Source organism: Pseudopodoces humilis, chromosome 7 (genome assembly GCF_049639895.1).
Source record: "Pseudopodoces humilis isolate 2021_Gansu_Grassland_sample_001 chromosome 7, ASM4963989v1, whole genome shotgun sequence".
In the NCBI taxonomy this organism is placed as follows: Eukaryota; Metazoa; Chordata; class Aves; order Passeriformes; family Paridae; genus Pseudopodoces; species Pseudopodoces humilis.
Genome location: NC_142206.1, coordinates 50,966,624 through 50,989,861, shown reverse-complemented (window position 1 = coordinate 50,989,861; position 23,238 = coordinate 50,966,624). Strand labels below are relative to the sequence as shown.

At 43.0% G+C, this 23,238-nt stretch overlaps 1 protein-coding gene across 1 annotated transcript in view; it reads right to left on the bottom strand.

Moving 5' to 3' along the window:
* Positions 1 to 1,543: 1,543 nt before the first annotated feature.
* Positions 1,544 to 23,238, bottom strand: part of HHIPL1 (HHIP like 1) — a 45,795-nt gene continuing 24,100 nt past the window's right edge. Inside the window, exons 3-11 of the mRNA XM_088058069.1 lie at positions 21,808 to 22,369; positions 16,477 to 17,123; positions 13,968 to 14,111; positions 13,392 to 13,720; positions 11,469 to 11,595; positions 11,018 to 11,163; positions 8,057 to 8,138; positions 6,143 to 6,225; positions 1,544 to 3,621 (exon numbers count right to left, since the gene is read on the bottom strand). Coding sequence (XP_087914195.1) covers positions 3,065 to 3,621; positions 6,143 to 6,225; positions 8,057 to 8,138; positions 11,018 to 11,163; positions 11,469 to 11,595; positions 13,392 to 13,720; positions 13,968 to 14,111; positions 16,477 to 17,123; positions 21,808 to 22,369 — 2,677 coding nt within the window. The 3' untranslated portion in view covers positions 1,544 to 3,064. The remainder of the gene's footprint in view (positions 3,622 to 6,142; positions 6,226 to 8,056; positions 8,139 to 11,017; positions 11,164 to 11,468; positions 11,596 to 13,391; positions 13,721 to 13,967; positions 14,112 to 16,476; positions 17,124 to 21,807; positions 22,370 to 23,238) is intronic.

Genomic DNA, 23,238 nt, shown 5'->3' with positions numbered 1-23,238 from the left:
TTGGACTTCTTGGAAAGAGCACAGTAAGTTCAAATGAAGATAATGCCTATACTGCAGAATGCAACCCAGTGTGGCAGTGCTCAGGCTGGATGCTGGGCACCACAAGGACATAAGTGAAAAATTCTGAGCTCTGGGCAGAGCTACTCTTCCTTGGAGGTAGAGAAAAAGACAATGGAAAGGCTGAGTTTACTGTTCCCTTAGAGATATGCTGGGTCCTCTATGTGATGCAGCTGTGCTAACTTTAGGAAAGATATGTAAGGAAAAATGTAGGTGCTTCAGTCTCAGTCACAGAGTTGAACCAGGAGACAAGGCAATAAACCATATCACTACTAGACAAAACTTTGGGACTGCCACACAGTATGTGAGGAAGTCTGGTTGCACTGTTGGCTATTTTAAGATTTATCCTGAATTAGCATCCAGGAAGTATACTATCATGTTCAAGTGTAGCAGCAGGGATTATTAGTTTATCTAATGCTCAATTGGTGTGACATCCTGCTATATAAAAATGATATCAATAAGAATCCTATTAAACAACAGATGAGATAGCAGGTATTTAAATGCCTGTGAGTAAATGCATTGAGTGCTTTAAATAGTACAGGCTCATAATTTAAATACTAGTGAACTAGACTGACTGATACCAGGATTTAGAACAGATATATTTTAAGCTTGGAAGGGACCACAATGACCAGAAATACCCTCCCAGCATCACAGCAGCATACTGAGCTGGCAGACACAGACATGCACACACAGCCACGTGTGCTGAGCTGGCTCGATCCTATTTGAACACCTTCCCCACTCAGTGTAGGCTGGGAGAAAGGATAAGAGGAAAAAAACCCTGTATTTACAAGCCTTGTTTCTCCCTGTGGAGCTGGCAGCACCCCCATAGCAGCATCAGCAAACACCTCACCAGCAAACACGGGGGGTTCTCTGTGCCAGCACAGGCAGGCACAGCTCGCTCTCACCCACAGCTGCTCCGTAGGGGCTAGTTCCTCCGTGCTTCTGGCTGTCACTAGAGCCTGTGTGTCACCCTGCCTGCCGGACAGGGGTGCTGGCAATCACCATCAGCAATATCCAAGGTGTACGTGGCCTCTGCTTGTTCTCAGGACATTCAACAGACTAAAGCTGGTGCAGGGTAACTAGTAGTGAAATTAGAAAAAGAATACATAATAGTTAGAAAATGATGGTGAAATGCTTAATTCATCTGTGGCAGACATCCTGGAATCACCTTAATTCCTTTAGGGTAACTTTTATTGTGTAGGCCTTTTTTTCTACCCAGAAATTTTGAAGTATAACTATGACTGAGATTCTCCTTAAAATCTCCCAGACAGAGAGAGCTGAAATTTGGCCAAAGAGCCAAAAGAAGCAGAAGAGGAATTTGGAAAAAGAAAGATTGTATCTCCACCTTCGATTTTCTTCCAGCCCTCTAGTCCCACCAGCTATAGGTTCCAACTCTTTTAACATAAGAATTTACAAAGGACTCATTTTGATGTGCCTGAAGTGAATTTCTGCATTTGAAACAAATGTGTTTGCAACTTCACTGAAATGGGAAAGGCCTGATAACAGTCTGGTGTGTGACGGCATTTGTAGGTTTTCAAATGAAATAAGAGTAGTACTTCTCAAAAGGCACTTTATACATCTGTTCTCCCTTCATACTTCATAAGCAGTAGGGGGAAATACTATTTTTTTGATCATCTGGTTTTGTGTATTGAAGGTGTTCTCTAATACCAAAAACAATTCAATGAGAATTTATCAGAAAGTTCAGGAAAAATATTTAAAACAGATTAATTTACCCTAGGCATGTTTTAGGCTTAAGAAGATACTGTCAACTTGAAACTGGGTTAAAATAAATATCCACAGTAAGAGCTTTAGATACAAGATTTTGCTTGTGAACTTTTCTGGATACACTGGTCATTTTTCATTTGAGGTTATTTAGGTTTTGGGGATTTTTTTTGTCTTTCTCACATTCTTGTGTGAGCAGCAAGAAAAAAACCTATCCTGATTACACCAGGGAAAACAAATAACCAGGCCAAATGCTTTCATAAGACAACATGTGTCTCCCATCACCACTCAGGTGAAAAACACATTTCAGACAAAATAGGGTTGCTTTTGTTTGCTTTTTTTTTTTTTTAATATCCTCTAAAAAGGGGTAAATATTACAGGATTATTGCCACAGTGCATTACCTCTTGTCTAGTCATTCACACCTGTGAAAAACTGAATGAAAAAACATGTGCCTTCATAAAGTTTGGGAAAGTGGATAAACACATACAAAGTATCTTCAGAGTTAAGCTGGATAATGATCCTGTTCATCTAAAAAAGGACAGATTTTCAATCCTGTTCATGTAAAAGTGGTCAGATTTTCTTTTCACTTAGGCTAATGTAAACTGCAGAAATTTTTTACATGCAGTACATTATGATTTATTTTAAATCATCTGATTTTGCTTACTCTTGATGACCAATAGGTTTATACCAATAAAAAGCATTACAGAAAAACAATTTTCCTTTAAACTAGTGGGTGGAAAGTTAAAAAAAACCCCACTTTTTTAATTTGCAAAGAAAGGCACAGATTTAGAAAGGCACGTCCTTAGAAACTGCAGCTCAGAGCTGCAAGTGGCAAAGCAAGGCGAGCAATGCAAATGCTTCCGTAAGAGTAAAACATGGTCATTTGGGAATTTATTTTTTGGCAAAACATTGTGAAGCACAGCTGAAGAATGTTGTATTTTGAAATGGGAAAGGGCAACAGGATGCATCTTTTCTGATCTATAAAGGCTGGTGCTTGGGGGTTTCTTCCTACAAAAAACAAACAAACAAACAAACATAGAAATACAGCCCCTGCCCACATCATACTCAATTCACTACCTCATTTTACTTTTTTTTTTTTTTTTTTTTTTCTTCCCTCTGAGGCAGATGCATGGGGACGAACACGAAAAAAACATGAGATTACTTTGAACAGACGCAGCATCCTCAAGGCAGGGCACACCCTCCTCAATACTGCAGCTGGTTTAGAGGGCTGGCCAAGAAAGGGATGCGCTCCAAGCCCCTGAGCTGCCTTCCCCAGCCCCTCGGTCACCGGTCTGTCACCTCCTCCCGGCTGCACACCACACCGGCGTCCTCCTCGTGCGAGCAGTTGTGCGTGCCCACACCGGCATGGGAGCACTCCAGCAGCGTCCTCTCCTGCCCGGAGCACTGCACATCATCCAGAAGAATGCGGATGGAGGTCCCTTCCCCGAACTCTGCCTTCTTGGTGGCCCGCACCACGTAGGGGAAACCGAGCTGGCGGCACACCACGGCGGCGGCAGGCAAGCTCCAGCCGTCGTCGCACACCGTGCCCCACTCGCCGTCGATGTAAACCTCCACCCTGCCGCGGCCGCGGCCCCGCCGGTCCTGCCGCATCAGCCTCACGGCGCCATTGCCGGGGGGCTTCTTCCTCCTGCGCTGTCCCCTCTCCTGTGGCCCGTGGCCCGGCCCGCGGGCCCCGCCGCCGGGCGCCGCCGGGCTGGGCCTGCTTCCCCTCCCCGGCGGCGCCGGCGTGAGGGGCCTGAGGGCGTCAGGGCCGCCTCCCCGCGGGGCCTCGGTGGTGGTCTTCAGCCGAGGATGTGGCGTTGGTGTTTTCATAATAAACTCTGTCGGGGGAAAAAACACAAAGTTTGTCACGCTCCGGGCAGTGCTTGAAGACAGTTACACGAAACCAGTGCTGATTTTTGACTTATATAAGTAATTTCTTGGAATTTACCTACTTGATCCTGTTGAGAAGCAACAAGACTCTTAGCAAACCGGTATTTCCTCAATGAAAAATGTCGGCTGTTGTTAGCAGAGAGGACTGCAGGGCTGAATGCCAACGCTGAGCCTCTCCCAAAAGGAAAGGTCCAAGTGTTTTATTGGCAAATGTCAGCCTGGCCCTTAAAGGGTAGGTGCTGGAGTTTCACGGTCAGGAGAGGAGCTCTTCACCATATCCTGGAGAAGTGCTGCCTAACACATTTTACAGACAGGAGCTATTTCTGCTCTTCTCTTCATTACTAAGGATTGGATCATTACCAGAGGAGAGCGTGGCCCCCCCACTGGGCCAGATGCTTTATTCAGAGGAACTGAAATCAGGAACATTCAAAATCAGTTCTCTCTGGCAACTGGAATGTGCAAGAGGAACAGAGTTGTCAGGACAACACATAAAACAGGATTTGGGGTTAGGTTGGAGCCTTGGACTCTGAAGAAATTAAAATTCTTTGCTGTCACAGTTTCCAGGTGTTACTGGACTTGCTTATTCACATTTGCTTTATTTTTAGCTTAAAAAGAAGTTTTAGTTTGCCAGAAGGAAGCAATTCAGAATTTCACAGAATAACATTCAACAGAACTGGGATGGTGTCACGGACATTTGCAAAGACATCGTGACTTTGATTTATATCCCAGATTTATGCATTCTCATTCATCATTTTCTTTGTAGCACAGAGAGGAGGAAAAATATCACTGTCTATTTAGTCCCCAAAAGACAAACCCTTGCAATGGTCCATGTTTTTCCAAATAATGCTCTTTGAAAATGAATTGCGTTCATGACATGAAAATATTTCCTTCCCTTGAAAGCTGTGGTTCTCAAGGCAAGAAACAGATTTGAAGGCTTTACCTGTGCACAGCTCATTTGCTGGAGCCTAGTCTGGCAAAGCACTTGAAAACCCTGGGACTGACTGAATACTATGTAGGACTGTATGAAAGCTAATGGTCACCTGTGAGTGCTTTTCACCTCACTGGATCAAGTTGTCATATAATACTCTTTATTAAACTATTTCTTAAATACACTTGCAAAAAATGCACTCATAGCTAATTCAAGGCACATGCTCTGGCGAGTCTGTTACATTCAGACCAAATACCAACCAAAACAATAAATATTTACAGCTACACATCTTTGTGTGCTTCTGAATCAAAATGGTTGTGCTCATTTTTCACCAAAAAGAGACTGTAATTCTTGAGACAGTTGGTAGAATCCCTCCCATCATTTCTAAGTTTTCATTTATGACAAAAATTTCCTTGTAAACAAGCCCAAAAGATTTAGTTATAGTTTAAAAATCTGAACGTTGGGCTTGCATAGAGAATAATGCATAAGCAGAAACAGACAAAAATGTTTGAACATGAACCAAGTTACTAATATTTGGAAGCTGCCTGCACAGCCAGAAAAGGAGAACATCCTTGAAGATACTGAGTGCTCAGGCATGTCAGCAGTCAATAATTACTTTTGAGTTTGTTCCACCTTAAAGACTCAGTGTTGCAAGGTGCTGAGTGCCCTCATTATTCTCTTAAGCCAAAGCTGTATGAACTGTTAGTGACTCAAATGCAATGTAACGTGATTAATGTAATTAAAAATTAAATAAAAGTGTACTGACTTTGGAGTTCCTGCAGCACCATTAACCTTGTGACAAAGTTCATGGACTATGCTGAGTTGGAAAGGAATTTGTTGTGGTGCTGCCTAGGTACTTATATGTGTAATTTAAATGCACAGTGAGAAAGAACAGTGATACTGTCTAGTCTACTTTTGAGATCCTAATACTGTGTTTTTGTACCTCACATAAATAGTACTTGGCTTGCTGCAGATTCAGTTCCACCACTGACTACTCCAGCTTTAGTAGTACAATCCTTCATGCACCATGAAGCAATCAAAAGGCCCTGGAGGATTTGGGTAAGCCAAAAATTCGCCTCAGTGCATGATCACTGATTCTTTTGGGAGCATTTTGTCAGCCCATATTTTCTCACTTTCAACTAACAATGACTCAGCTCTCATCTTGCTCAGTGAGCTACTTCCCAACTCTTTACCCATCACATCCTCTCCACTACTACTGCAAAAAAAATCACTTGTCCCTGAAAAGTACCATTGAGTACAAGATCTCTGGACAGGAACAGTTACAGGGAAACCAAGCTGGTGGTAATGAAATGTGTACAATGTAGCATGAAAAAGAGAAAATGAAGAGGGTCGGAAACTAAAAAGCAAATTTCACATGGCCAAGAAAGGGAGTTTGAACCATTTCTTCAGATCTAAAACATCTGGAAAGATTTAATTTTGAGGATACCCTGAAGAGTGAAGTTCTGGGTGGTGCAAATCTGGAGTTTGTATCTACTGCCAGCTAACATGAACCAATAATAAACAGCAAGAGTTACACTCACTCTCCTTTGGTACAAATGGGATGCGCTTGCCTTTGACTTTCACTGGCGATGGCTCAACTTGGCATTTTCCTGGTGGTGCTGTCCTTGAAAGAAAGGGAAACATACACTGCACAATTAATTCCTTTCCTCTGGCATAGCAACACTTCCCATTGTTTTTCTAAGAACATAATTCTTATTGGAAAAGAAACAAAGTCTGTTTAAATGATGCAACTAATCTCTTACAGTAGAAAACAACTAAAGAATCACAGATCACCATTGATGAAAGTCCAAATATTCCAAAGGCAGTGGAGTCCTCTGTCTGTGTTTTCAGCTGCCATTATTGAAGCCATTAAGGAAATAAAACATTGGCAGGTTCAAGTAGTACAGAAAGAGAATAATCAAACTGAAAATAAAAATTACAAAACTAGACAGTATATGTTGAACATCTGACACAAAGGTCATGTGTATGCAAGATTTCAGACTGTTTTCACAGAAGCAAAATAACATACTATTACTCATACAGAAAGCCCAAACAAATGTCATGTCAAAAATGCATTAGTTTCAGAAAAGAACTCTAAAATGTCTCCTCCAGAGGCTTTGTCTTAGTATGGTGCATTATTTTGACACAATTTGTTTGCCATAGAGATGTACCTCACTTCTGGGAAGTCACATCCGGTTCATCACCACTTTTTCCTATGACAGCTGCCTTGGTAATCCTCAGACTTCTTCAGAGGTTTTCAAATTGGTTCAAAAATGGATGATGTTTGCATTTGGAGGGTATAAGCCCTGTGCAATTCGGATTGTTTGCATTTTCATTTCTGGGGAAAGTCAGAGAGCTTCTCTTTCAACTGTCCACACATGGATGTTCCCTACTTTTATAGATTTTCCAATGATTTTTTTGTGGTACTCTGAACATGAACAAGGCTTCTTTTTAAACTTAAACTTATGCCTTGTGTTTGATTTCTGCTTGCTTTATTTTTGCAAAGGTTGCGTAATTCCAGCTTCTTAATACATAGTTTACAGGAACTCTTCCATTGCATTTGATAATGGAAAATGCTCCTGACAGAGAAGAGTTGGAGGAAACATATGACAGATCTGGGGGCTTTTTAACTTTGGGGACTGGTTTCAATATAAAACTAGACAAGTGGTTTGGTTCAAAATCCTCAGATAGCTAAAGCTCTAAATTTAATCCATAAAAAAAAAAAAAGCTACAAAATATCGCTCTCTGTTTCTGGCTGAAAGTATCTTGGTGTTTAGCCAATAAGAGTCACACTTTAAAAACAGGAAGATGGAAAAAACAGCTGTAAGTCTTCCCATAAAACACAGCTATTCTCTGCCTTGCCCAGTCTCAGATACAGGCACGTGGAACCCAGGAGATATAACAATGGTCCTGTTTTCTTGTCCAATCCATACCGCTCTTTGAAACATAAAGAAGAATGTACTTTTGATATTAATTTCTGATTTGCCCAAGAAAGCACTGCAGGTCATGCTGGTCCAGCTTTGGCTGCAGTGACCGGGGGCACAGGGTTCTTGTGGGAGATGAAAACAGGGATGAACTGAGAATAAACACCTTGAGAAAATCTGCCCCCTTTTAGGCAGGAATCTAGAGAAACTTTGCCCAAGAAAGACAATCCATCCACAAAATACTCCTTTAGCATTCAGGAAATCTCCCAACGCACATAACACCGAAAGACCTCATAAAAACTTGGCACCAGGCAGCGTAGACCCCCACGACTGCAGGAGCAAAGCAGACCCACAATGGATTGCTCCAGATGTTCCTTGATCGACCTCCCCAGAAGGGCCCAGCATGGGAGAAGAGTGAATTAGTCAGCCAACATCACTCATCACATCTACACCATCACACAGCCCATCCACAGCATCCATGCCAGGACTCACTGCACCATCACCAGGCCTTGCAACAAGAACATGTCATACCTGGAGGTGTCCACCACTTTGTACACCACTCCATGGGGAGCTGTGGCACTTGGTACTCCAGTCGACAGGAAGTACAATTCCCCTGGTAAAAAAAAAAAACAGACACACCCCTGAAAACTGTCTGTGGAGTTTCTGTCCTGTACGGCACAAAGGCATCAACTCTGCATCATGGGTCTGAGAGCTCATCTGCAGTGCATTGGCATAAAATACTCTTAGTAAGAGGCAGCTTTTACGAATTGTCATGAATTACTATTTGGACAAATTTCCACTGCAGGTTCACTTGCTCAGACCTTCCTTGTCATCTCATTATGATCTGTGTCCTTTGACTTCTCTAATGTAAGACAGTCAAACCCTGAATTACTTTTGTTAAAATGAAAGGAAATTAGGTAAGTTCACTGTCTTCTGCTCATTTGGATGAAGGACTCCTTTGGGGTGAATTACAGGAGAACAAGATTTTGCTTTTGCTTTCTCTAGCACACTCACAGAGTGAGACATATCTCACACAAAAGGCATTTGATTCATCACAGCCTTGTCAGGTCACATGTGCAGGGCTTGACCTTCAACCAAACAATGTCCATCACCATTTATTTGACTTATTTTCTCTTAACAGCATTTCTATCCTTCTCCTGTTGTGCAGGGGAGAGTGGGATAAACAGTCCTTCTGGCACTCTTTTGAGAGCTCAAGTGCTTGAGTGGTACAACAAAAAAGGATTAGAGAGAAAAAATATACTCGCAATATTTTTTTAAAAAGAGCAGAAACAGAAAAAGAGGCAATATAGATTTGCTTAGTGAATAAGACAGACTTTCTTGGGTGTCCTATGGGTAAACCAAGGGGAAAGGGGGAAGGAACAGAGAGGTCAGCAAAGGAATGTGTGGGCAACTGGCAGCAGCTGGGGTTGAGCCTCCCTCCTCCTACCTGCTCTCCTGTGCTGCCCTGGGCTAGGCTCCTCTGGATAATCCCAGGCCAGAAAGCTTTGGCTACCCCTGGCTGGTTTCTTCCTTCTTCTGTTGAGCTGCATTAATGACAGACCAGAGGCAGCCTTGGTCCAAACAGGGACGAGAAATACCTGGCAGTGAGTTTTGTGGTGATGTGTGCTTTACATCCTTCTCCTCTTTCCTGGAAGTTATCAGGCAGCTGTTTGGATGCTCAGACATGAAGCACATAGGCTACACACATGTGACCCACAGACACAGTGCCTGCGGTGTCTCTGACATGTTCTGCTGAACAGGGATGGGACTGGTGGCTTTATAATGCCAAAATAACATATATATATAATATATATATATAATGGCCATAAACAGAGATCTCCCCACCATATACACACATCCATTGCACCAGATAGATTAACACTCATCAGAACAACAACCTGAAAACTTCACTGCTTCTGTGAAGAAAACCCTGTTAAAATAAACTGTGTGACAAACTTGTAAAACATTAAATTCCCAGCATAAAAAAAAAGGTGCAAGAGAAGACTTTTCATAGCAGATAAAGCAACCTCACTACACTGTTACCAACAGATTTCTTTCCATTACTATAAAGCCAACACAAGACAATTAACTACATCTGAAAAGAGACCAGCCCAAATCTCCACTCAGCTCTATCGTACTTATGCAAAGCACAGCAAAAAGCTGGCAGCATTTCACCCCTGCTTTGTCCAGACTCTGTTGACAAGCACAGGATGAGGGGGATCATCCTCATGTGCATGAGCAAGGGCTGCAATCAACAGCTTGATATTGCACTTGGCATAAAGCTGATTTGAACTAAGTTATTTGATTTTAGGGTAAGATATCCTTCTCACTACAGCACTGTAAAATAGCTCTAAATTCCATGAATATTAACCATTAAAGAAAATGGAATTTAACTCTAAAAAAAAAAAAAGTCATACTTTCAAGCTAATATTTAACTTGGAGGATTTGCATTCACATGATGAAATTTGCATTTATATGATTTGAGCAGCATCCAAACTTGACATAATCTGCAGGAAAAAGCAGATGTTTAAAAGCTGGGGTATTTTGGAAGCAGGTGCTTGTGATCATGAGCCAAGACCTCCCTGGAACAGGGCAGAGCACAGCTCCTGCACTGCTGGGTCACATATGAAGTGCACATTGTGGGGCTCATCTTCTGCCCAGCCCCAGCCAGGGACTGCATGGGCTGCACATTCTGCAACACCCTTGTACAAACAATGGGAGACACCACCAGCTTTCTCCTCAGGGCTCTTTATTTCCTCCTCTTCAAATCACAGCAGCTCCCCTCTAGAAAGCAAAATGTCTCCAGTCATGAAAACACAGCAAAGCTCCACTGAGGCTCTATCTTTCAGTCCTACACAAGGCAAAATCCCAGCTGGCACTAATAAAATATAGACTTAAAGACTCTTTTGCTGCTGCCTCACTCAAGACATAACATAGGCTTTTGTTCTGCTTCACCTTGGGAGGTACAAATACCCTGGCCCAGGGTGAGCAGATATATAATCGCCATTCATGACATCTCCTTCCCTGTACCCATTAATAATGCCCACAGCCTTCCTGACTAGACCAGAAGATAGACTTGCTCTCCCTTGGGTATCAGCTTCTCAGGTTCCCAGGGCCTGCATTTCCTACAGTATAGCACTGTGAAAAATGAGGGGATTTTTCTAAGCTTTGTTTTATTCTACTTGTCCCCCTCTATTCTCCAGAGGGAAGGTGTGTATGCAGCAGCACGTCCAGCACACCAAACTCAGCCCCAAGGAAACTGACTCTCCAACTCTCACTGCAGGCACTGCATGGCACACAGACCTCAGAATTAGCATCGTAACTTTGGTTTGATATTTGGGAGATACTGGGTATCTGGCATTTTAAAGACTTGTGCTGTGCCTCCCCATTATGCATTGCCTGCCAGGAGTCCTCTCTGATCTCTTCCCTGGTGTTTTATTCTGAAGAGAAACCAGAAACACACCATTCAGTGTGGCAAAAAGTTAAGATTACCTGCCTCATCTTCAGCAAAGGAGATGATGTATTGATAATAGTTATTGATAAGCCCAGGGAACATGCATGTTTGTCCTGTCCCCATGCAGATTTCACTGTACTGCCACTCTCCAGTGGCATGATCTTCCTTCAAAGACATCAGGCGTCTGCAAGGCAAAAGAATACTTCTACAACCTGAACTAGATGATTTATGAATATTAGTATGGACACCTGAAATGATATTTAATGCTTCCTACCCACACTGACTGCAATAAGAACTGTGGCTTCTCTGAAGAGTGAAAGATTGTTAACATTAACCCAAATGTATTATACATCCTACAAACCCTTGTCTTTCAAGGGCAAGACAAGGACATGAAAAAACAAGAGGGGAGGGCTGAAGGGCTATTAGACTGTTTTGGGGGGGATTCTGGCTGGGGTTACAACTTAGTGAGTGATCTAAGTGTTTACTTACCCACTCATAAAATCACCAAATATGTACAGGCCATTCAGGTTTGGAGACTCGCAGCCTCGATAGACGTAGCCTCCTGTAACGGATTTTCCCATTTTGTGTGGATATGCGTAAATTGGAAGCACATCATCTATAAGGCAGAAAAGATCTTTGACTTGTTTTGCACATGCTGAAGAATAGCTCTTCATCTCAATTGTTCTGAAACTGGCAGAGTACAATCAGGTTCCCTGGTGCATCTTCTATTTAAATTAATTGCCAGTGGAATTGTATTTAGTTTGATTTTCATCTTTTCAGAATCCCATTTGATTGCCCTGCCCCTCACCAAGACAACTCAGCACTCTCCTGAGCCCTTCTCCTACCACCACACTCCGTCTCTGTAAGTGCCACTACCGGCACATTTCTACAGAGCTGGTCTGGTTAGCTACAAATTCACAGGCTACTCCTAGAGTCATTGCACCCCTGTGGGAAATGTTTGCCCAGTGCAGCTTTGTTTAGGTGGCAAAAGGAAAAAAGGAGATGGGTGACTCCAGACTGCAGGCACTGATGAAAAGATATGTCAGATGTCAGCACAAATAGCTTCTCTTCCTCTGAGATGGAGAAACAACTTGAAAGGGCCATCAAATATTTATAGGATGGCACAGGCATGAATGATGTAGTACTGGCATATTCATTGTGAAATATAAGTTAAAACATAAGACAAATGTAAAATGAAGAGAGATGTCCTAATTTTGAGAGTCTCCATTATGTGCTTCCTCCCTTTTCTTTTGAAACTCCTGGCTCACAGGTACCTCATAGTACCCTTTCCTCCTCATCCTCACAGCCTTTTTCCCTGCCCATGTAGCAGATGCTGCAAGTAGCAAACCTGGCAGCTCTGCAAGCAAAGAATTTGCACCAGGGGATTTCCTCTAAAGCAGGTGTTTTCTACACTTCAGCTGTACTTATCATTCTAAAGGGGCTGTGACATTTCACTGTTCTAACAAAGGGTCTCTAAAGTCATCAAAAATTGCTCTGAATCCCTGGAGACCTCAGTAAAGTGTCTGCCATGAATGCTCATGTGGGTACTGTCACACAGGAGAGCAATAAATGAGCTCTCTGAACAACTGCTTCAGCAAAGGGAGTGCAAAAAATCTGCTCCCTGCTCTTGACATTTTTATAAAAAAATACTTAATCACTCTCACACTAATAGCAAAGCTAATAAAAGGAAGGAATTTAAACTGAGTTAATATTAGGAAGAAAATTACACAACAACACATAGCACATAGAAAAGAATCAGAATCTCAGCTAATGCAAATCAGTGCCAGCCCACTCCACTGCCTCCCTGAATCTCTTGAAGAGGTTCCAGCACAAGACACGGTCCACATCAGCCTTGAAATTCAATATGTTCTGACTTCACGTGTTCACTGGAATTTAGCCAATCAGCAAACATCCTCAATCCAGTTTTGAACAGTTTAAAGGAATGAAAATAAAATTAGGCTTTCCTTTGTGGCATAGCTAAAAGAAATGAAAATACAACATACATTCAGCTACCTGCAAAGCAGACAATGTGCATAAGTGTTGATCAGTCAATGTTTTTCTCTTTTTTTAAAATAAGGATATTACTTGTGAGTTATGGAGAAAAATACAATTCCTCCAAATTTTTCTTGCTCCTGCACAAAAGCTTGTTTTAAGTGGCAAAGATGAAATTGTCCCTCTAAACCACAGAATCACTAAGTAATTTCACTAACAACACCAATCACCTAGGAAAACAACAGCCAGCATGTTTCACATTCCTCCTAACTCAGTAACATTTGTACTTTCAGTATTTATGCACAAGCCAGTTCCCTTCTAGACAGAGACAGTAGAAGTTTACATCTCAAAAAGGTGTGTTTACCACCAAGCGGCCAAGCTTTGAAGGCAGGAATTAAAAATGAGAGCACATCTATTTACCCAAGGAAGAATTGGTGCAAAGTTTTTTATCGTAACAGCTGAACCCTTCCCTTGCCCTCCAGCCGTAATTTTTCCCTTTCTCAACAATGTCGACTTCTTCGTATTTATTCTGCCCCACATCTCCACAGAAGAGCCTCCCCTTCCCTTCCTTGGTGTGGGGATCCCCTCTATCGAAAGAGCAGCGCCACATGTTTCTCACTCCGTACGCATAGACCTCGGGGCGAGCCGTGGGGTCTCTGACAAAAGGGTTGTCAGGAGGGATTCGGTACAGGGGCCCGCGGTCGTTGTTGTTCACATCGATCCGCAGCACTTTGCCCAGCAGGGCTGATCTGTATTGGGAGAAGACATGAAAAAGATTAAAAAAAAATTAGACTAGACCTTGGCAAAAAATAAGAGAGGGGGGGTTTGGAAAGTCTAGGGTTTCATTCTTTCTGTTTTAGAAAAGACAAGTCTTTGAATATCTCTGAAAAAAGAACCTTTTCAAGATAATTGTGTTTTCCCCTGCACAGCCTCCAGGTGGCTGGCATTGATTTTCCACACCCTGAAGCTGCCATAAGGATGGATATCCACTCTCACTTGTTCTGAGCATTTCCAAAGGTGCCAAAAGGATCCCCAGCCATGCCTCCATCTCCAGTAAAGATATAGAGATACTCATCATCTCCAAAGAGCAGCTCTCCTCCATTATGGTTGGAAGCAGGTTCTTCTATTTCAAGGATTATCCTAGGTGAAAACAGGGAGAAAGCAATTACCTACTGCACAAGCACTGTGCAAAGGGCAGAGCAACGTCATGCCAATGTAGTTCTTGACAGATGGAAGTAGCTACAGATTGGTTTTGATAAAAATTCCTCCATATCCATGTTACTGAATTTTTCTTGGGAACAGCTGATTTTCTAACCTTAAATAGTTTCAACATATTTTCCAGATTGCAGAAACACCAAATTGTGTAATATGGAAAGTCTGGGAAATCACATGACAAAATATACTTTTAATTACTTAAACCTTTCCTCTGATTCTTTCTTCCTCCTTGCTAAACTTATCTTTTATTTTTCTTTATAATTTATTAAAGAAAAGGCATCTGAGCTTATAGCCAATTGGAAATTTTAAAAGAAAGGACTCCAATCCATCTGTGCATCTGTGCAGCTTTTGGCACAATGCTACCAGGATGCTTTCAAGGCAAACATAAAACTTTTCAAACATTAAGGAATAGTTTAATTCTTAAAGAGAGAAAAATCCTTAAATGATAATTACACACTCAGGACCTTATGAGTTTAAAGAGCAGTTAAAAGCAGCCCCACCAACAAACTGAATTTACCAAAGGTTATTCAAAGCAGTACCAACAAAATTTACCTTAATTTTAACCCCAAACTCTCTATTTTATTTGTATATTTTATGCACCTGGAATCCCTTCCATAGCACGAAAGGGGAAAATACATAAATTATGATTTTATTGAATGCTAAAGCCACAAATACATGCAGGGGAGGTTCCCAAGTATAACAAGTGAAGGTTATTATTTCCAGCTTCTAAAAATGTCTAGATATCATGCTGGCAATGCATTTTAAAAGGTACAAAAGCAAATGATAAGATTTACTTACACCACCTCATTTTTAGACAGATTTTTCCCCTTCTAAAATGTTGATATTTATTGTGAGTAGTGGGAAGGAACCCAACTATGGAGTTATTGTCAGCTCCTGTTAAATATCAGCACCTCTGTGATAAGGTAACTGTGCAAGAGTGCACAGGTTGCAGCTAACAGGAGTGAGGGAGGATCCTGTTTGGACATAAAGGTGAATCTTCCTCAGCCTCCCAAAGAAGATGGAAAAAAACAAAATACATTGAGAAACATCTGAGGATAAACAGTTGCATTTGTATTTGTACCGAGGCAGTGCACACCACATGTCAGCCTCAGCTCCCTCTTGGCCAGCAACTCAGGATGAAGTCAGTGGGACCTGTGCCTACACAAGCACAATAGGACCACAATTTTGTTTTCTTAAGCTTTAGCCGTACTAACCATAAGCTAAGTAAGCACAGAAATTGTTACAAACATAGAGCCTGAGGATTCTTAAACAAGACAGCTCATGGGCTGTCAATATCTGCAGGTTTCTGATTCGCTTTTCTGAGTGCCATGTAGTAATTCCCCTTACCTGTCATCTACAGTGCTGTTTACACTAGATTGCTGTAATTGCTTTATATATATTTATATATATATATATTTATATATATATATATATTTACCAGTATCCCCTCTCTATCATTAGCTTGATGAGCTAGATTAGCTATTGAGCTAGAATCATCCTCAACTGGGTGTTTAGAAAGCCCCTAATAAAATCCAAATAATGAAGCAAAAGTTTTAGCATTAGTAATATTCAAGGGTCTCTTAAAACAGTGGTTTTATAACATAGTTCTATTTAGAGGTTATGAAGGTTATAAATCAATGAGACTGCCTCCACAAACAAGTCTCTCATCATCTGTATATATTAGCACAGAACAACTGCAAGACCAGACTCAAACAAATGACATTTCCTATTAAAATGCACTCAGTAGAAATATACTGACCTGTGTTTTATTTAAGTTGATATTACATTTGTAATATCAAAAGGTTGAGTTGTTGTTCAGATAAAGAAATATGGGATCAAATCCATCTTTGTTCTGGTATCACTTGGTTTGTTTATACTAATTTTGGAAACCTTTGGCTTTGGGATGAATTTCACTCATGCTTTGCAAAAGTCTATTTTAAAGGGTAATCATAAAAGTACAAACCAAACAAATAAACCTCCAAGCCCCACCCAACAATAACCCAAATATACTAACTATAAATAATGGTTAATCCATGTTTAGTTAAATCCTCTGACACACCAGAACTGAGAACTGTACATGTTTTATTCCTGAACACTTGCAGGTTATGCATGGAGGACACACACATTCTGTACCTCAATACACTAGACACAGACTTGGACTAACATGATAGCACTCTGGAATGCGAAAACATTAAGCTAAATAAGTTTCATTCATTAATAGTCTTAAAAAATGCACAAGTTGCCCTCTAAGATCTTAAATTCATTTGCCAGAGAAACACGTGTACAATACCTTTCAGAACCATGGTCCAATACGTTCATGTCAGCAGGAGAAATTCTGAACTCACTGATTCGGATTCTCTCTTCATAACGAACTTCAACTGAATAGTAGACATACACTTTACCATTGAATTTGAATTTAGGATGGAAGACGATACACAGAAACCCTCTCTCATCTCCTTCCCAAGGTGAGGTAAGCACAGCTTCACTGATGTTCAGAAATGGCTTTTCGAGCCTGGATCCATCAGGGAGGTAGGTCCACACCAGACCAACCTGCTCTGCGATGAAGAACCTGTGGGTGCCATCGTTGGCGTGCACCATCGCAACGGGATTGCGCAGCCCATTGGCGACCTCCACGAGGCAGAGCTGGAGACAGCCCTCTGCGTCAGCAGTGACCAGCCCCAGGTTCTGGTTAAGGTTCTGGTTAGCCAGCAGGTGTGGGAAGCAGTAGTCAGTGTCCTCCAGGGACAGGTAGCGGCAGAACTTTGCCATGTTGTTTTCCAGTGCAATTAACTCTGGGTCTGCAGAGAGAGAGCGAAAAATGGAGCGGCAGTTTTGCCACAGCTGCATGCAATAGTCTTGGCATAGTCCTGGTATCGTCCGCACGGGGGTGGAGGGATCTTCAGCATCATACAAGTGAGCTGCATATGGAGAGCATTCCTAGAGGGAGGGAGAAAAAGCTTCAAGTCATTTCTTGGACCAGATTTGAAACAGCTGAGCAGTGATACTAACTGGAGATATTTCATCTTAATTACAAGATATGTTGTGGTTTATTCTTAAGATATATTAACAGAGGGAAAGATCTTAAAAAGGAGGTTTGTCTCAGCACTCGTGGAAATTATCTTCAATATTCCTGGTGAAAGCCGACTTCCTCAAGCTGTTACTCATTTATTCTAACCACAGAACTTTTTTAAAAAAACTGCAGTGATGCCTATGTTGCTACATCACCGGAGTAGACTGTACTGGGGCAAAAGAGACTTTTCTTCCTTGGCTGCTCTGATTTTATCTATGAAAAAATAAGATCCATCACAGAACAGAAGCAAAACCAAAGAGTTAGCTGAGAAGATTCAGGCCCTGCATTTGCACGCTGACGATAGAATGGGAAAGGCCATCAGGGCCAAAGCCTGGTACATTCATACCTCATCATTTGACAATCCAAGCATGCACCTCAACCATGGATGTGATTTACAGCTTGGAAGGAGTGGGATGTGAAAGTGGAAGAGGAGGGGAGGACACCATCCTTGCTTGGGTCCGGCTGCCTTTGCTGGTGGACCTTTGCCTACAGATATCCCCAGCCAGGAGTGGTGAAAGGCATCTCATGATCATGACATGGGTCACCAAGTTCTGTACACTTACAGGATTTCAGACAGTGAGCACAAAATGGACATAATCCAGGCAAGGTCCACTGGCAGCAGAGGCAGCTCAACCCTTGTTTATGGAAGGTGCAGCCTTGGAAATCTGCTTAAGGAATTGGATCAGGTTCGCACAGCTCATTGTAATCTCCACAATGAGAATTCCTACAGACACATTTTCCTTATGAAAAAGCTGCAATCCAGTAAAACTGTTTGTAAATTACAAACTGACCAAAGTGACTCAGTTCTGTTTTGCAAGGGTTCTTGCTTGTAATAATATTTTCCAGTTATAATACATCTTCCCAACAAGCACCTCAAAAGCGCTCTTCAAATAATGCAACATGACTCTGTGGAGGCTCAATTATTTTCAAAGTTATATTTTGATAAATATGTGAGGCAACCAAGGTCGGAAGAGAAACGATTACTTAAATAAATTCTGTATTTTTTAATTCATATCTGGCATTGCTGCTTCTTTTTTTTTTCTAAGCAAAACCAGCTTAATTAAATAAAAAAAAAAAGAGAGCTGTTTCTAGATCTATAGGGAGATATTTCTTTATGCAGATTACAACACTATTCAATAGCTGAAAAGATATAACATCTGAGATTCCGAACTGTTTAAATTAGCTGATAAGCATACACAATATTTAATTTTTATTTTATTTTCCATTACATACCATAATAAACTGAGAGGCCATATAACAGATCATTAGTATACAATAAGCTTTCCTCCTGGAATGTCAAGCCATTCATTGCAAAATGAAGGTTATTATGCTTTCAAATGAGCAGTAATTAATGTGGTAAAAAGAAGATTGCTTGTGACACAAAACGCTGAAATTACACAGGCAGATTGGGTAACACACTCGGCTTGGTTACACGAGGTGTGCCAGGGACAGAAAGAGAGAGAGCATTTGTCAATTCATTTATAATGACTGAAAAATTTGCCTTAAAAAACAAATTGAAATGAGACAGAAAGGGGATTTGATGGGAGGGCTGGGTGGGAGCTCAATCTGTTGTTGCCTATGGAGGTTTCCCATTCAGAGAGGAGGCCCCTCACTTGAGTATTCAGGTGTACCTCATTCTCTGAAAGCCTCTTTCAAAGCAAGCAGTGATCTTATGCATTATAAAACAATTCCCTGGCTTCAGCAACAGAATTAAAAGTAGCTTAGGGAATCCAGAGATATGGATTCCCTGTCTCTGCCATTGCAGGCTGTTCACCACAGCCTTAGATGTGTCTGAAGAGAAGTGGGCAACTCCTTCCCTCCTTACAACGTTCCTGGTGGCATTCAGCTAATTACAGCAGCATTACACTGGCAGTGATATTCAGAGATCTATCTACTTGCCTGAAAGTACCTAAGCATGTCCTAGGATATTTTCAAGACATGTGAAATATTTTCCAAATTTTATTCCAGAAGAGATGGAGCCTCATGCCTTATGCTGAATTTCTCTGCTTCAGAAGCCAATGTTGTGGTCCTTCAGCCTTCACATCATCCTGTCATGTTCACATAACTCAAAATACCAAGCTCTACCCTTAGTCAGAGCTCAGGATCGATATTAGATTGAAATTGTCATTTCCAAATGATGCTGTCTGTTCATTAATTTTAAACTATGTTGTGGTCCAAAGACCGAGGAATAATGGATAGATGATCAGTTACTTCACTAGGGGTGGAACAAGTTTGTACTATGAAAATAACTCATCAGAAAACAAAACAAGCCACATTAAGACAGACTAGCCAAATGCATCCTGTCTGTTCCAGGAACTCAGTGGCAGCTCCTTATCAGGGGAATTCCAACAGTCTGAATCTGATGGAACACCCACATCACACAATGTCTTATTTACTGCTACTATCAGCCTGGAGGAAGCAACAGGACTCCTCAGAAAAGTGTTTAACTTCCACATTATCCCTGGCATTCCTTGACCACTTCCATCTGGAAACTCAAGCCTTTAAGCAAGCTGTTCCCTGAGAAGTGGAGTGAGGCATCTGCTCTTGCAGCTTGGTGGAGAAGAGAAGGCTCCAAGATAACCTTATGGCACCTTTCACAAGAGAACTGGAGAGGGATGTTTTACAAGGCAGTGTAGTGATAGGAAAAGAGGTAATAGCTTTAAACTGAAGGAGGGTCAATATAGATTAGATTTAAGAAAGAAATTGTTTACAATGAGGGTGGTGAAATACTGTAACAGGTTGCCAAGAGAGCTGATAAATGCCCCATCCCTGGAAACATTTGAAGATAGGTTGAGCAACCTGATCTAGTTGAAGCTGTCCCTGTTCATTGCAGGGAAGGTTGGACTAGGTCCTTTCCAAATCAAACTATTCTACTATTCTATGAATTCAAGAAAAGGCAGGAATCCATAAGTTCCACAACTGAGACACTTGTCAAAATAATTTGATCACATTTGAGAGAAATCATGAATTGTGAACAGAAAGAGAGAAATGTGCTAAGTCACAGAAACACACTTATTAATTCAGGTCTAGGATATAAATTGTATATATAATGAATGAATGAATAGAAACAGAATGTTCTAGAGTGTTTGCAATGACTGAACTTCCATGACGTGCTTGTGCAGCCAGAGGCTGTGGTTTGTAGCCACATCTGGGCTGGTCATGCACTGAGCTCATCAGAACATTTCAGTGAATCATTGCTCCCACACTGAAATATTTCTCTGCTTCTGAAGACATTTTCAGTGGCTGGGTTTCTGACAAACACAGGAGACTTAGTTATCACTTCCAGAAGCAGGAGTGGTTAGCACACACTGCTAACTGGTTTCCTATCTGTGAATGGACTCTTAGACACTGCTTGTTTTAGAAATATATTCAGATGTTTTTTGTTTCCAGTACAATGTGAGATGAAATAGAAGTAAATTCTCTAGAACCTGGTGTGGAACAGTGTTGTCTTTCTTTTCATGCTTTCAGGTATCCAAGAGGTACCAGCAAAATGCAAAGAGCAGGATTTCTGAAAAGCCATTTTGATCCCATCTGAGCACAGCAGACAAGACTCCACTGTCTGAATTAATTTAAGGTTTACACTTGCACAGTACTGAGCTGCCACTGCTCTGTCTCAGGGGCATTTTCATACATGCAAGGCCTCCATTGATGATAGGGTCAGACACTTTGCTCTGTGCAGACTGTGATTATCCCATTATCATATCTGGCCCCAGAACATCAGCTCTGAGTGGAAATTCCTCCCTGTGCAGGATGGCCACCACAGAGGTTCCACATCCCCAGGCACTACTCTGCACCCATCACCAGGACTATTAGCACCTGGCACATGCTAAAAGTGCTATAATCCAATACAAAAAAAAAACCACCTGACTCCATAAATTGGTCATAACAAGGAGCAAGATTTGTGCAGGCAGCTGCCCTGTAGGTTTCTTCACCAGGTCTGGTGTCCTAACCTTGGGAGGGCGAGGAGAGTCTGCAAACTGTAACTGCCCACGTACCTATCTGAGACTGCTGCTCCTAAACTAAAGGAGAGCAATGTCCCTGTTCCTCTTTTAGACAACTGCCAAAGGACAAAAAGTCCAATGGACAGTTACTCCTTTCAGTGCCTGGGAACACCAAGCCTACTTTGTTTGCTATCAGTGATGCATCAAAGTGTGGGCTGACGTACTCCTGCCGGCTAATGCCACGGCTGAGGCACCTGTGGGTGGGTACTCCAGTCTGGGCTTGGGAATTCACGTCGTGGCTCACCAAAGTCCCTGTGCCTGGACCAGGATCAATACAAGCACGGGGTCACTGCACCCACGTCTGGGCCAAAGCACCCATACCCGGGCTCGATGGAGCCCCGCATGAGTAGATGCACACACACAGATGCACACACACCCGGGGCCAAAGCACTGCCACGGGGTAGAAGCATCCACGCCTACACCACAGCTCCGTGCAGGGGCTGAATACCCAGGGCGGCTGCAGATGTCCCCTGCGCATCGGAGGAGCCCCGTGCGGCTGAGCCCCGCGGCGGGATGCCCCCGGTGCAGCAGGGAGTCCCGGAGGTCTCACCTGGCACAGCAGGTCCTGCAGGTGCCCGGCGCAGGCGGCGTACGTGCGCTCGTCGAGGCTGGCGCTCAGGCGGTAGAAGCGCTGGAGCAGGGCGCGGTCGCGGCGCGGGTCGCAGCAGCCGAACTCGGCGTAGCGGCGGCAGAAGGCGAGGCCCCGCGGCGGCCGGAACGGCGGCTTGAAGTCCAGGCACTGCGGGTGCGGCCGCGCCGGCCGCGGGGCGAGGGCCGCCGCCAGCAGCAGCGCCAGGGCCGCCCGCGGGCCCCGCAGGCCACTGCCGGGCCCCCGCCGCCGAGGTGGGCACTGCAGGGGCACTGCAGGGCCACCACCGCCGAGGTGGGAGCCGCAGGGGCACCACCGGGCCACCGCCGCCGAGGTGGGCGCTGCCCCCGCCCCGCTGCTCCCGGGCCCGGCCGGCCCCGCCGCGCTCCGCCCGCGGCACCGGGACGCGGGGAGCGGCCGCCCCGAGGGCTCCGGGCCCCGACCGACCGCACCGCGCTCGCAGGGGGTTGGACAGGCGGTCTTATCTTGATTCCGCCCAGGGCGCAGCCGGGCAGGTGCTTGGCTGGACAGCCCGAACCGGGTGCCACTCAGCACCAGCGTGGATCGTACTGGGAACTAATTCCTTAGAGCGACTCCTCAAGTGATGTCTGCTCGACTGGGTTCTCTCGCTGAGGATTTTGTTTGACCCAAACACGACAGAATAATAGCCCTCGGAGTTTATGCGGCTGATGGACATGTTTAATAATATTGTTATTATTGTTTAATAACAATAACAAGAAAACTCAACTTCAGTACAGCTAGTGCTTCTGCGTCCTTTGTCAATCTCATCCTGGGCTGAGACTGATTTGATTTAGCTTTGAGGCTGGAAAGAGGAGGCCTGGTGTAGTCTTTACACCGTGTAGCCCTAGGCAGCTCAGGTGACATGCTTTGCTCTGTGAAGCACCCAGAATGGTGCTCCCTTGCCCAAATAAATAAAATAAAACTGGCAAGGACACTTTCCTTACCCTAAAATTCCTCATGGCTCTCCCCAGGAAAATAGTTACTACACATACACATCATATAGCCATATCATATGTGGTGTTACCAGCTAGTAAGATCTAGTCCCATGCAGATGGCACTTTTTTGCTGTCAAACACAGCTAGCCAAAGTGTATTGTGTATTTTAATATTAACATGCTGACTGCCCCTCAAAGACAAAGAATGCAGTTCATGCTGATATGCTATTTCTGACTCCTACTTTGAGACCAAAGAACTACTGTACAGTGCATGTGGACTATAAAATTACTGCATGGCTAGGAACATCCTGTCAGGAGACCATATGTGTTACACATTTAATACGAGTTTATATCTTCTCTCCATATGCTTATGTAACTGCTGTTAAGGTCACTCAAAACTCTCCAAATGTGCAGGCAACCAGAATACCTGATGATCT